This window comes from Nycticebus coucang, chromosome 5, assembly GCF_027406575.1.
Source record: "Nycticebus coucang isolate mNycCou1 chromosome 5, mNycCou1.pri, whole genome shotgun sequence".
NCBI lineage: Eukaryota > Metazoa > Chordata > Mammalia > Primates > Lorisidae > Nycticebus > Nycticebus coucang.
Window position 1 is genome coordinate 17,409,727 of NC_069784.1, and position 14,602 is coordinate 17,424,328.

Here is a 14,602-nt window from a genome sequence, read left to right on the forward strand (position 1 = left end):
CCAATTTTGAAATCCTTGTCATCTAGAGCCAAGAGACAGTGAGCCCTGAATCCTCCACAGTACTAGTAGAGTCTGACAAACTGCAGGACATTAGTAAATGTTAGATGGGTGTCTGGTGGACAGATGGGCAAGAGGGAAAGAGACAGGCAGACAGAACATCTTGAACAGTAGGGAGTGGTCCTACTATTCTTGATGTCAAATGGCCATTTGGTAACTGTATAAATCAACACGACAAAGAATTTAAGCACTAATTCCACAATGATAGTTCTCTGTGTGGTCTCAGGGCACATGTGCTGAGGGCAGAGCTTCCCCTCCAATGGGCTATGATTCACATGTGCCACAAAGAGATTACAGGTGCGCCAGGAATATCGACCCCCTCAGCCTTTGGGCTAGCAGAGAAAGGCTGGACCTGGGAATCCCCAGCTATGCTTTTCCCACTTACCTCAGTGGGATGGACAAATATTTCTTTTTTTTTTTTTTTAGGTGAAAAACACTGGGAAGGATGAGTCTAAGGGTATATCAGAGCCCTAGTGCAGGATGGATTGAAGACAGAAGAGGGTAGAAACAGGAAGACCTTCAGATGGCTACCACATCGGGACTTCCTAATACTGTATTCTTACATACTCTGGTCTTCAGTCCTTTTTTGTATTCCCAATGTCCACTGGTTGCCTGAAATATTCACTTAGTAAAGAAAGTTCATTTCCCCTCCTAACCAAAGCCCTTATTTCTAAACAAAGTTTTCTTATTTAGAAACATCTGGGTAAAAATTTTTTCAATTATGAGCAGCAGTTCTGGGAAAGAATCGGTAAAATGTATCTGGAGGATGAGAGGAAACTAGACCTTGAGGAAGTGGGAGTTGAGGACAAAATGACACATCAGGGAAGAGTAATAATCTACCTAGGGGATCGTGGTGAGGTTAGAAAACTACAGAACAAACGACCTGTCCATATGATTTATGAGACACCACAAGTGGTCCTGGCAGAGACTGTGCTTAGCTGTACCCTTCTCTGGGATAGTCAGTAAGACCTAAATAACGTAATTAACCAGACACAAACAAGTACTACTTCTTTTTTTCTTCAACTGTCACAAAACTGGTTGAGCTCTCCCACTATGACTAATACGAAGTTGAATAAACATATTTGACCTCACCCAATATTGAATGCTGGCAGGGTACAAACAGTTGAGTGGCAGTTTGGGTTTAGATCCCCTACTCTCATTTTTTATTTTAAATCCTGTTTGGGCTAAAACTGATGTGGTCATCAGGGTTAAGACTATAAATCTATCATCCAGAATGGAAAATAATTTTTCAGAAACAAAATAATAATAAAGATAAATTTACTCTCTTTTTTTAATCTTCACTTAAAACACAGGGGATAAAGTCTTCTTTCAAAATGGGAATTCACAGCCCTCTTTTCTTATTTGCCAACTGGGAAACTGCAGGGTTTATTTATTTATTTATTTTTTTGACCATTATTAGCTAGAGGACATGTTTTTAGAATTATAATGTATTTTCATCACTAGCTGTATTCAAATCGAAGTAAGGCCAAGTAACAATACAGAATTCTCAAAGCCCACATATTCAAATTAATTAAGAAAAATACTCCTTAACATTCCATATGACATCAAATAAATCTAGGCTATGGAATCAGATAAACTAAGGCTTTAATATCGGCTGTGCCATTCCTCTGTGAGTCCATAGTCCATACATTTAAAATGTTTGAGCCCTGGTTTCCTCAACTATAATACTTGAGCTATAACACTTCTCTTTCCTGGGGTGGTTTTGAGTATTAAGTATTAAGCCTTGCATGTGAAAAGCATAAAAGAAATGGTATGTGTAAGAGACGACTTTAATGAAGATTTTTCTTTTAATTCTGTATGCATTATTATTAGAATTTTAATTCTTATTTACAATTAATGAACTTATTCATCCTTTGTATCTCTGTTCCATTTCTCATTACTCTTATTTTGCCATGATGTTACTTTTCCTTCTTTTTTTATTATTAAATCATAGCTGTGTACATTAATGAGATCATGGGGCACCATACACTGGTTTTATAGACCGTTTGACACATTTTCATCATACTGGTTAGCATAGCCTTCCTGGCATTTTCTTAGTTATTGTGTTAAGACATTTATATTCTACATTTACTAAGTTTCACATGCACCCTTGTAAGATGCACCACAGGTGTAATCCCACCAATCACCCTCCTTCTACCCCCCTCCCCCCTCCCTCCCCTCCTTTTCCCCCTTCCCCCTATTCTTAGGTTATAACTGGGTTATAGCTTTCATGTGAAAGCCATAGATTAGTTTCATAGTAGGGCTGAGTACATTGGGTACTTTTTCTTCCATTCCTGAGATACTTTACTAAGAAGAATATGTTCTAGCTCCACCCATGTAAACATGAAAAAAGGTAAAGTCTCCATCTTTCTTTAAGGCTGCATAATATTCCATGGTATATATATACCACAATTTATTAATCCGTTCGTGGATCGATGGGCACTTGGGCTTTTTCCATGACTTAGCAATTATGAATTGGGCTGCCATAAACATTCTGGTACAAATATCTTTGTTATAATGTGATTTTTGGCTAGGCCTTTTGGCTAAGATCAAGTGCAGTATCTGTTCTTATCAGTTTACTTTTCCTTCTAATGTAAGTCTATTGTGAGTAGGAAAATAATTTATTTAAAGATTTTCACTTTTATAATTCCTCCAAAGAATGGAGTTAGAGGTTGGGAATAAGAAAAAAATAAATCTGTATGAGTTAGTGATATATAAAAATTAAAATTGAAAAATATCATTTCCTAAGTATTAATGATTATGCACTATACTTCAATGAATGAAGGTAGTTCATCTAATATAATGAAAACCAGGAAAAACTTGAAAATATCTCAGCGCAATTCTAGAAAATCTGATGACATTTTGGCTGAGTACTTAGCGCTGTTTCTGAAGTGATCTTTTTTTCAAGGTGAATGTCTTTCTTTCATTAGGTTACTTACTCTTTGTCCTTTAGGACCCTGGCTCCCTGGTGGTCCTCTTGCCCCCACAGGACCCTATGTGGTACAAATTTAAAAATCAGTTATAGAATTCACAGGAATGTTATCATGCCCTTCCATACAAGTAATTCTCCTTGGGAATCCTTAAAGAAACTAGGTTACTTTAGGTATTGACTAGGTTTCTTTTAAAAAATATGCTTTAAATCATGCCTCCTGGCTTGAATATTCTACTTTTGAAATATTCTGCTATTTGGAGAAATGTCATTTCTGGTGTTGACACCCTGAACGAAAAATGAAAACCTTTGAATAGTCACTAATCAAGTAGTTCTGGGGTAGAAACACGTGGAGTGAGAGAGGAAGTAGATACCCAATTAGCCAGCCAGACCATTCTAATCTGCCTGGCTCATCAAAGAAGCAATGGCTATCACTGTGAAATTTCTTTTTACCATTATTCTAGACATTTATGAGAATCCTATCTCATAAAAATACATTTTTTCTGTTATCATGCAAAATTCCATAACATATTTTAAATTAATATGCCACAAAATAGGCTGCAATGGAGATAAGATGGTATTTATCATTAAGTCAAATATGATAAATTATTTTTATACGTATGGTTTTTAAGCAAGGCTTAATTGGACAATAAAATTTATTTAGTAATAAATATTAGGCCAATAAAAACAAAGTGATTTTAGGATCTCAAATTTATTTATTATTTTATGTCAGTAAAGAGATTAGCAATTCTGCCCTAGACCAGTCTTTTTCATTTTAGAAGCCAATAAGGTATCTATGAATATACTGAAAAATCTGGATTATTTTTAAAATAGAAGCTTTATGAAACTTAGTATAAATGCTTTCTGATATGAAAAGTTCTGCTCAGGCTATACTACGGGCTGCTACATACCCCAAAGGGAATATATCTTTTTCATATTTTAGTTTACAATAACTGTCAAACTTTGATCAGTAATATTTAGGGGCAAGATTTCATTATTTTTCTATAAACAAAAAGTGAAGCATTTTCAGTACTCAATTTTTATTTAACGAAGGTATATTTTGTACAAATTTTATCTGATTATGTAAAAATATTTGCAAATTTCTGAGAAAAATACACTGGAACTTATGCTTGTGATTTGTTTATTAAATAGGTCTCACTTTTAATCTTGATCACTAACCTTATTTTCTCATGTGGTTATTAAAAAGAATGTTTAAATGCTTTTAGTTCTGATTGTTGGTTAGCACACTAAGTAGGGATGAGGGAGTTCAAGATACCATGACATATTCTAGAGTGTTTTATGTGGTTGGGAGAGAAGCAGTTCTCACTAGCTTAGATATGATTTATTGTGCATAAAAAAAAGAAATTCAGTTTTTGATCAACAGATTTTTTTTTAACAAAAGTGATGGATTTAAATTAATAGGCATTCTAGAAGAGACCATAAAATCTTTCCTGTACTTACAGGTAATCCCAATGGGCCCATGGGTCCTGGAACCCCAGGAGGACCTGGATATCCCTATAATTTAAATAAAATATGAAAGACATAAAAACGCTATTGCATTAATTATTTTCACTGAAGATGAACCATTAAATTATAATTAGTAATAAAAAGGATAATTTGACAATATTCTCCTTTCCTAGTCAAGATAATAAAACGTCACAGGAGATGTCCTATTGATAGAATATAGTAATAAAAAAACCATGCTTATATTAAAGCTGTATATCCATTTATTAGAAGGTCTTTGCCTAGAAATGAAAATTGCTAGATAGGACCAGCTACTACAGCTCTTTGAGAAGAGAAGATTCATCTTTCCATAGGTTATGTTATCTTATGTGTACTATGTTACACAGATTATGAAACCATATAATTTTTCAGGGAGCTCTATAATTAAGGGATATGAAGGTGTACAAATACTCCCTAGTATGTCAAATAATAGAGAAACTACATACTTGATGGTATTAATGCTGATTCAGAAAATGCCTTAGGAAGTAATGATTCCTGAAATTGATTAGTCTTATGGGCATGTTAAATTTCCTAGTTGACAGCAACTAGAGATAGCTAAAAAAAAAAAAAAAAAAAAGAAACAAAAACAAAACAAAAAACTTATAGAGATTTTATGACAATATAGAAGTTAACACTGAAGAATAACTTAAGCAAAATGAATTTGTAGCCAGTACTGTGAGCCAGCACATCCATCACAATGTATTTTCTAAAAGAAAGATTCTCTTATTGATAATAATCATTTATTCTAGTTCCTACCATACTTAGAAACAATTTAAGAAAGTAAAAAAGGCAACCTGGATATAAAATTTGTCAACTATTCCTATATTAAAGATACAAGAGAATTAAAAGAATTCTGAGTTCAGATCTCTGTATGTCAAAAAATAACATCTGACCACAAACTCATGGAAAAGTGGCCGTGATGACGTGTGCCATATAAACTATAGGTTGTAGAAAAATAAGAATTCTAATTGAATTTTGTTTTTCATCTGTTTTAGGCAATTTATGGTATTTTAATTATTTCCTAAAAATTCTATTTTCCTAAAATAGAATCATTTGACTATGCCATCTCCTTTGCATGATTTTTTAGTGTCTCAATTCTATATAGGCAGACCCTGGATTACGAACAAGATAAGTTCTATAGGTTTGTTACTAAGTTGAATTTGTACTTAAGTTGGAACAGATACTTTTACCTATTCCCTGTAATAGCCTCTGTTTGTAAGTACAAGTCATGATGTCAGTCAGATATTTGTAACTTGGAGACTTACTGTACGCCTCTGTTCATAAGTTGTACATAAGTCAGATATAACTTGGGGACTGCCTGAATAGAATTCCAGTAGTTAAACCAGTTAAAAAGGAAATTTTAGTAGAAATTTCTTATCAATAGCATGTTTCACTTACTTAAATTCTAGTCAAGGTGATTCTACCTCTGGAATACCTTAACTTTGTTATGTTGTTTGGAAACATATTTTTAAGACCATGAGCTCTTACCATAACACCTTTTTCCCCTTGGGAGCCTACTGGACCTGGACCTCCACGGTCTCCCTTTTAAAACAAGAAAGGAAAAAGAAGACCATTAGGCATATTCGTTAGTCGTGACTGGGCTAAGTTCAGGATGGAAAACATCAGTCAGAATCACACCTCAAGTGCATACTTCATCCTAACTCTCAATCATTTCTAAATTTAAAAATTTTGCATTTTTACACTAAAGTAGTTTGACTTTTAATATAATAAAAATTATCTTAAGATGTTTTTCAAGGGAAAAATTACCAAAAGTCTTATAAAAATGTAGAAAATATAAATTAAGGAGAAACACAATTTGAGCAAATACCACATGCTAAAATTTTGAAGGAGAAATATAATTTTATGAGACATATCAAATATAAGAATAACATTTAAGGGTACTGAAAAACTAAGTAATCTATATAAATTGAAAAAAAAGTTTATTGCTACAGTCTGTCTGCCCCTACCTTAATAATGCCCCAGAAATAATTCTGGAAGATCATGATGATCAAATTTGCTATAGCACATTGTAAAGAATAAACTGATTCACATACAAATTCTCAGAACTGCCAAAATCTTAGTGTAGCAAGATTAACCCAGCACAGAAATAACTAAACCATAATGAAAAAAAAAAAGAAAAACCATCTAAATTTTTTGAACTGAAATTATATTATATTTTGCATTGTTAATAAAAAATCATTAAGTATATATTAAGCACTTTGACTGCACCAACTGAGAGTTAGGGGAGATATAAGAAACCTTAAGTTAGATTCTACCCTAAAGTAACTATAGACATAATATTAACAGAGATAAAACAATTGGAGGACAATTAAATTTTAAACTATGTGGTTTTTATTCTAAGTCCAAGAAGGGAAGAAATAAGAAAGATGAGAGCAGTCTGGAGAGATTTTGCAGAGGAGATGGGAATTCAGCTGAGTCCAACAGTTTGGTGTTGAATAGACGGAAAGGGGATAGGATATTCTAGACCAAGAAAATAGCAAGAATAGGATTAGAAACAAGTAACATAATATGAGACAGGGGAGAGAGAAAGGTAAAATAACTTCTTCTTTTTTAAAACTGCTTCCTATAGGGGGTTTGCTCTCCTAAAGTAGATTTAAATAATATTTTCTAGCCATAAACCTAGATTGTTTCATCTTTTCTCTTCAAACCACATCTTTATAACCAAAAAGGTAAAATGATCATTAAAAATTGGGAACAACATGCTACCTGCTTTATTTCAGTATACTTAAGAGATTCAATATACATAATGTTCTATAAAGTTATGACTGATTTCTAATTAGCACAAAACACTCTGTGACAGTCTGTCCTTTGAAATTAGACTAGAATTATTATTGTAAAACAAAATAATGAGGAAATTACCTTTTCACCAATGCTTCCAGTCATCCCAACTTCTCCAGGTAAACCAACAGGTCCCTTTTAGGAAAAAATGTAATGGAAAATACACATCCATTGCACTGGTCTTCAACAACATTGCAGTAAATTTTATATTGGAGCAAAATTCTTCTTAGAATAAGTACATAACCTGTGGGCTTCATCTCAAAATGTATTCAACCAACAGAAATATATGAACGCCTAATATGACACAGCTGCTATGTAGGGAGGCAACGAACTTTAAATCCAAACACAGTCTTTGTTCTAATGAAACTGACAATCTGTTGATGTTCTAAAAAAAAACCTGAGGTTTTCATAGCTGTTTGCTGTGGATATGTTACCTAAGAAATCATTTCTGTGACTTCCTTCTCTGAAAGCCCCTCATCCAATGGGGGAATGATACATGCCCATCATTCATTCATCCACTCAAGAAATATTTAGTGCCCACTTTGTGTGGGAAACTGTGATGGTTGGTGAGATTTCATTAGGAAGCAAGATAGATTTAAGCCCTGACCTTAGGAGGCAAAAAGTCTTATAACACAGAGACAAAAACTAAATTAAACATTAAACAATAACAAATTGTGAAATAAATTCATATGGGAAATGACTACAATGATGAAATGGAGAGTAAAGGAGACCTATTTTAGCAAAGTTGGTCAGGGAAGGATGAATCTGACATTTAATCTGAAACCTAAGAATAAGAGGAGGCTGGGCAGCCAAGGGAAAGAGTATTTCAGGCATAGCAAATAGTTTGAGTGAGGGATGGATTTCATGTGCTGGGAGAAGTGAAAGACAGTAATCAGTAACATTGTTTCAGAGTGATCAAGGATTAGGGTTTATCTGCCATTGTCTTGATGGATTCTCTATTATTCCTCCTTCAAGCAGTATAGAAAGCAAAAGGAATATCATAGAACAAGTCTACAACAAGAAAATAATCCCTTCCCTGACTCTTAAATTATAAGAAAGCATTTAGATAAACATTAAGATAAAAGAACTAACTGTCAAAGAGCTCACACAAGTTCAGAAGACAAGTTTTTAGGATTAAGGAAAACAATAAATTAAGCTGTCAGAGGTCACGAAGTCTGCCTCATATAGGTATTGTCAGTAAATAGTTTCTTAGTGATACTGAAGATCCAGAATGCTGGACATAGCCAATTCACTGTAAAATAATAAACATATTCTAATTAAAAAAAAATTATATGCCTCTTACCTGTTCAAAATATTTTAAATGCCCTCGGAATACCTAAGTGACTTTTGTCTCTCTTCTGGTTAAAAATCATAGAATTTTAGAGCTGAAGATTATGACAGTCCATCTTCTTTGCTTTTTAGAATGAGGAAGATAAGACCCAAACTGGCTTCACGACTTCCTTCAGAAGTGAAAATCTGAGCTAGAACTCAAATCTTTGGGCTAGTCATCCTTCATACCATGCTGTAATTATCCTTGTTTTCATGAGAGAGATTTTGGGGAAAGGGAGGGTTGATGGAGAGACATCAAATGGTAGATTTTCTCACTCTAATTTTGTCTTTAGATAGAATTCACAGCACCCGTAAAGTCTTCATGGAAGAAATACAGAGCTAATTTAACACTTCATATGTGAAAAAATGTTCTGTGATTATAAGTGCATATTCTCTGTGAACAATCCTGCTAAAGTCTCAGGAAGAGCCTGCAATTCAAATATTTTGCAGCACAAGTATCATGATAGGACAATTTATCCAACTTATTTTTTAAACAACTGAATGCTTACCTCATTGCCTAGTACCATACTTGTCACATAGTAAGTACTCAGTAAATATACAGAGAATAAATGCACCACATAAATTTGGTGCTCGTTTCCTTATAAAAATATTAAAAATTGTGTAAGTTCCCACAGTTTACTTGTCCATAGAAATGTTAAGATTTTTATTTGTTTAATTTACAAAAACTAAGGAAGAGAAAAAAATATCACAGAGGGAAAAAGATGTCTTCAAGAGACTACCTTTCTTCTCTCTTTAGGTGATAACAAATCTTTTTGAAGTTGTCTGTCAGTTGGTTGGGCCATGGTTCTTTCCAATACCACTTGATTGACACAAATGACATTTTTTAAGAGCTTACGTGTAGGGTAGCATTTTTGAGATATGCTGTAGAAAAGCTCTCCTGAAAGGTGAGACATTGTTTGCCAGAATAAAATCATACTGGGCTGTAGTTCTCATTTCTTTATTGCCCTGTGATCTCTTCTTCCACGTTTTCTTGGTGCTGGTTTTGAGTTTCTATCCTATATGGTTTTGGTCTATTCTTGGCTTCCTTCTGGGTTTGGTGTTGCTCATTAATTCTTCAGTACTTTTGTTGGCTTTTAAAGGGCTTGGGTTTGGGTTTTGCTCCATTGCAGACTACTCAGTAAATTAGCAATCTCTCAAGTCAATGCCAACCATAATACCAAAAGACACAATCTCTAACACCACAGCCACAAACACTGAAACTAAAGATAAAAACCTCGATTCTAAAGTCTCCAATGTCTAAAATGTTAAAAATTACAATCCTGAAATAATAAAACTCTGAATGTTGAAATTCTGAAATCTGAATTTGGAGGATGAAATCAGTCCATGGTCAATTGTACACAGGATAGCTGCCTCATGTTATTATAGTTGCATCATGTTAGGTGGAACTATCACTTTGTTGTTGTTTGACTGTTAATTAAGCATGATTTAGGAGATGCCATGGATGCCAGGTGGACTAGAGGTGTACTTGTAGACTTAATTATAGGTATCAATTTGACTAGATTAAGGAATACCTAGAAAATGGTCAGGTGTTATCCTGGGTGTGTCTGTGAGAGTGTTTCCAGAGGAGAATAGTGTGTAAGTCTGAGAGGTCTAGGTAGGGAACATCTCTCAGTGTAGATGAGTTTCCCATTGGCTGGGGGTCTGGGGAGAATAAATACAGAAGTTGACTTGGGCTCTCTCCCAAAGCTGGGACAGACTTTTCTTCTGCCTTGGACATTAGAATCCAGGCTTACCAGCCTTTAAACTCCAGGACTGCCATCACCAACCCCCTGGGTTTTGGCCACAGACTGATCATTATACTTGGTTCTAAGGCCCTTGTACTTGAACTAATCCATACTACTGGTATGCCAGGGTCTCAGCTTGCAGATAGCCTGTGATGGAACTTCTCATAATCATGTGAACCAATTCCCCAAATAAATCCCCTTTCGTGTATCTATATACACATCCTTTTGATTCTCTGAAAAATCCTGAGCGATACAGGTTTGATATTAGGGAAGCTGAGTATCATTCCTTTTTATGACATTCTTTAGAGCACAATGGAAGAGATCTGTGAAATTGTTCCCCCACTAAAAGGCTATGATAAGCTAAGTAGATGAGGCTATTTAATGGTAAAAGCTAAAAGTTTAAAAGCTAATTATTAGTGCTACAAAAGCAGAAAATCATTTAATGGCAACAGCTGGGCAATAGTCAAACTTTCAAATCGGCAGCACACACTCAAACAATTTGTAGACTGAGACCACTCTCCAAATACAAGTGCAGTGAGTGTTTCAAAGATGATAGGAGAAGTGATGCTTGCCAAATTATTCAAGCATGTACGGCATCTGCCCCTTCACATGGAGGGCCAGCTCATTGTCAGATCACTCCCAATATTGGAAGCATAAATTATGCATAGACTTTTAGAAAGTTCTAATTGGTTTTATGCACTTTCTGAAAATTTGATTCTATTAAAGTGTATTATCACAACATTGACTTTATGTGTAAGCCTTGTATATGTGTGGAAAAACATTGAAACCTCCTCAATAAGTGAAGAGATACCCTTTTTGTACATTTGCATTTGTGAAGGATAAAATTTCTAGAGCCGTCAGTTCTTTAGGTGACTATATATGAGGTGGTGACCCATCACAAGTTTTGTCTGGTCTCATCAAAAGATAGGCTGTCACATTATGAATATTTCAGATGACTGCAGTTATAAAAGCAGGGTGCACAACTTTACCAACAATTACTAACCATAGTGACATGTATTTCTACATTTCACTTTTGATCTGTTTGGTATGAATTTGGTTCATCTGATCATAACTAATACTGTAACTAGTATACCTGAGTGTTTATGCTTACAATGATAAGCATCTTATTATTGCCTATTTCAGTGGTTAAAGTGGCCAATAGTGTTTTGTTCTGTTGTATTTTAATGTTTCTCAAATCGAGTCCCTCTAAAAAGTGTAAATAAATATCTTTAAAAGAATTTTCAAAATTATTTTTCCTGAATTATATTTTCATGATTTTGATCTTTTGAGATTGTATTTTTTTTTCATGATTCTAGCTCAAACCCTTCACTTTATACCTTACAGGTAGAAAACTGTGTAGAGAATAGATCCTTGAATATAGTAACACACGTAATAACATCGTGAGGAAATACTGAAGCTTAATGACACCCTCACTATTTGAAAAGCTGGAACAACTTCACAAGAATTCGGTGACGTCTTAGGTTCCTCATACTGCTAACCTTCTCAGAGGTTAGCAAAATGACCTTGTGTTTGCATATCATCATGCTGGCCACATAATCTTCCCATTACTTGACGGAGGGCACATATCAATGTGACAGAGAGCAGCAAGAAGCTTTCACACCAGAGCCCCAGCAGGCCTTTGGAGATCTTAATGACATAAAAATTCCAATGTGTCAACATTGACAAAGACACTACTCAATTTGTAAGGACATTAGTAATCTAATTCTTCACTTAGGAACTGAACTGTGATAAGATAGTCCACCAAAGTATGGTGAATTCTAGAAGACATTTATTTATACAATTAGAGCCTAATATCTGAGCTACAGGGGGTTCCTTGTTATCATTCATGATGTTAACCCCCCTGGACATTTCTAAATAAAAGCCTCGATGTGATTTGCATGACCTTTCTTTTTCCCTCCTGTGACATAGAGGGACAAAAGAAAGCAATGTTGTTATCTTTGAGAAGTCTGATGACTGGGATCTCAAGACCATCCATCATCGTCTGATCTGCTAACCAATGCCACAGAGTTTACACGGGTTGGTATAATTATGGGGCACCCAGATGTATACTAACCTAGAGCTTGGTGAGGAGATAGGCAAAGGGCAGTTCCAATTTTGAGTGGTCCTGGATTTTAAGAGCAAGATGAATGGACCCAGTTTCAGACTTTCTATAAGCAGTCTGAGTGAATCTCTACATCTTTCAGTCTCTGGAATGTTCTTGAGAGGGGTACTAATATAGTTCTTCATGCTCTTTATTTGTTTGGTAAATCACTGGTTATTTGGAAGATACAATATGTTCCTTAAATAATGTCTCTTTTGAACATTTCATCTACACATCTGGGCAAAAAGAAGGCCTGAGATCGCTACCTTCACAGTGGCCTGCTTACAAGGCTGACTCCAGCCTGGTATCTGGGAGATTGAACGTGGGGAGAGTTGCTACCATTTCCAGAACCTGTTAGAGTGGCTCCCTGTGCCTGAACTGTTCATGCAAACAACATTAATACCTGTTTTCCTTCTGGGAGTCTGGACTTTTGCTATATGACAAAGGGTGGCTGTCTGACAAGCCTCTAATGAAATACATGGGCAGTGAGTCTCTAGGGAGCTTTCCTGGCAGACAATGTATCACCCATGGTCACAGCTCATTGCTAGAGATATTAAATCCAGCCTGTGGGACTTACTGGGAGAGGACCCAGGGCCACTGCTCCTGGTCCTCCAGCTTTCCCCGCATGTGCCTTTTCCCTTTACTAACTTTGTTCCGTATCCTTTCACCACAGTAAATCTTAGCTGTGAGTAGGACAGTGCCATCTGTGCTTAGTCCTGTGAGTCTTGCTATGGAACCTTTGAAACTCGGAGTGGTTTGGGGGACCTTACCACAAGGTGTGTTAATACTATCTCTGTAATAAGAGGGACTTTACCTAACAAGTGCAATCACCGTAACCTAATTTTTGTACCCTCAATGACCCTGGAACAATAAAAATAAAATACTATCTCTGTGAGAAACTTGGGGGGTTATCGTTCCCCTTTTGCAGCAGCGGTCACCATGAATACAACTACTACCATGTATTAAGCACCTCCTGTATGCTGGCTTCATCCTAGGCAATCCTTCTTTTCTACCTCTGACAATAAAGATGTAAAAAAGGTATTTTCATCTTCCGGTTTACAAAAGAAGTGAAAATCCAGGAGAATTCAAATCTGTCTTACCTCAAAACCCATGTGCTTTCTAAAACATTCTGTTCATTCCATCTCCTTCTCATGTCACAATTTACTGAAAGCACCACATTTTTATATGGCAGCTTATTTACTTTTGAAATTGAAACAGAACAATTCCCTTGAAATTCCTAATGTTCTCTGTGCTATGCGTACCCTACCTGGCTAATATGGGACATTAGTGACCCCTGGAAGAAAGAAAGCCAGTGAGTGTAGACTTTATGCTCTTCCCACAGGACAAAATTGACAATCTTGTCTCCCAAAAATCTTAGGATGAGATGAGATATTAAATGTAAATAAGTAGCACATGGCATTAACAGATAACCAATAAGTATGACATAACTCCTCACTTCCTCATGAGTAAGGAACTGTCTTGGCAATTTATCAGTTCCTTAACATTCTTATCCCCTTTCCTATTTGATATAGTTTCAGATTTGCCTCCCAAGACTAGATGAGCACACAGCAGTCTTGGCAAATATGTGGGGAACTGAATCAGTTCTAGTTACCACCAGATTGGTAAGTATTTCAATCCAACACTTACTTCCCATATCTCTGCCATATGCCAGGCCTGTGCGAGATAATCAGGAAACAAAGAAGAAACCTCCTGCTTACAATCTAGTGCCACGATTTAGTGAAGGAAGTGCAGGTTAGTATAGGTGGTGTGGAGAGATGAAATGTACATCAACTAAATTGCCTTATTCAAAATGTCTATGTTCTTTCATGATTTCATCTATGCAACTTTACCTAGAAATGCAGTGACAATAAAATAAATGAGTACTGGATGAGTTTTCATGCTGGGCATCTCTTGTTGTGTCTGTTGATACCAATAAGAAAAAAAAAAAACCTGATACTTTAAGAAAACAATCTCTGATAATTCCACTGTGGGGAAGAAATCTTTGTCTTAAAAAGCTTATTAAAAAAAAAATCAGTGTGGCTGGGCACATGGCTCATGCTTGTAAACCTAGCACTCCGGAAAGCTGAGGTGTGTGGACTGATTGAGCTCAGGAGTTCAAGACCCGCCTGAGCAAGAGCG

At 35.6% G+C, this 14,602-nt stretch overlaps 1 protein-coding gene and 1 pseudogene across 10 annotated transcripts in view; one reads left to right on the forward strand and one right to left on the reverse strand.

The window, feature by feature from the left end:
• COL24A1 (collagen type XXIV alpha 1 chain) overlaps window positions 1-14,602 on the reverse strand; it is a 305,122-nt gene that overhangs the window by 136,044 nt on the left and 154,476 nt on the right. For 9 of the 10 annotated variants that reach the window (XM_053592398.1, XM_053592400.1, XM_053592399.1 and 6 more), the window contains 4 exons: window positions 7,370-7,423; window positions 5,978-6,031; window positions 4,448-4,501; window positions 2,997-3,050 (listed from right to left, as the gene is read on the reverse strand). In XM_053592398.1, the coding sequence (XP_053448373.1) occupies window positions 2,997-3,050; window positions 4,448-4,501; window positions 5,978-6,031; window positions 7,370-7,423 (216 nt within the window). The remainder of the gene's footprint in view (window positions 1-2,996; window positions 3,051-4,447; window positions 4,502-5,977; window positions 6,032-7,369; window positions 7,424-14,602) is intronic. The other variant, XM_053592404.1, reaches the window with a different exon arrangement.
• Window positions 2,580-2,701, forward strand: LOC128586840 (uncharacterized; annotated as a pseudogene).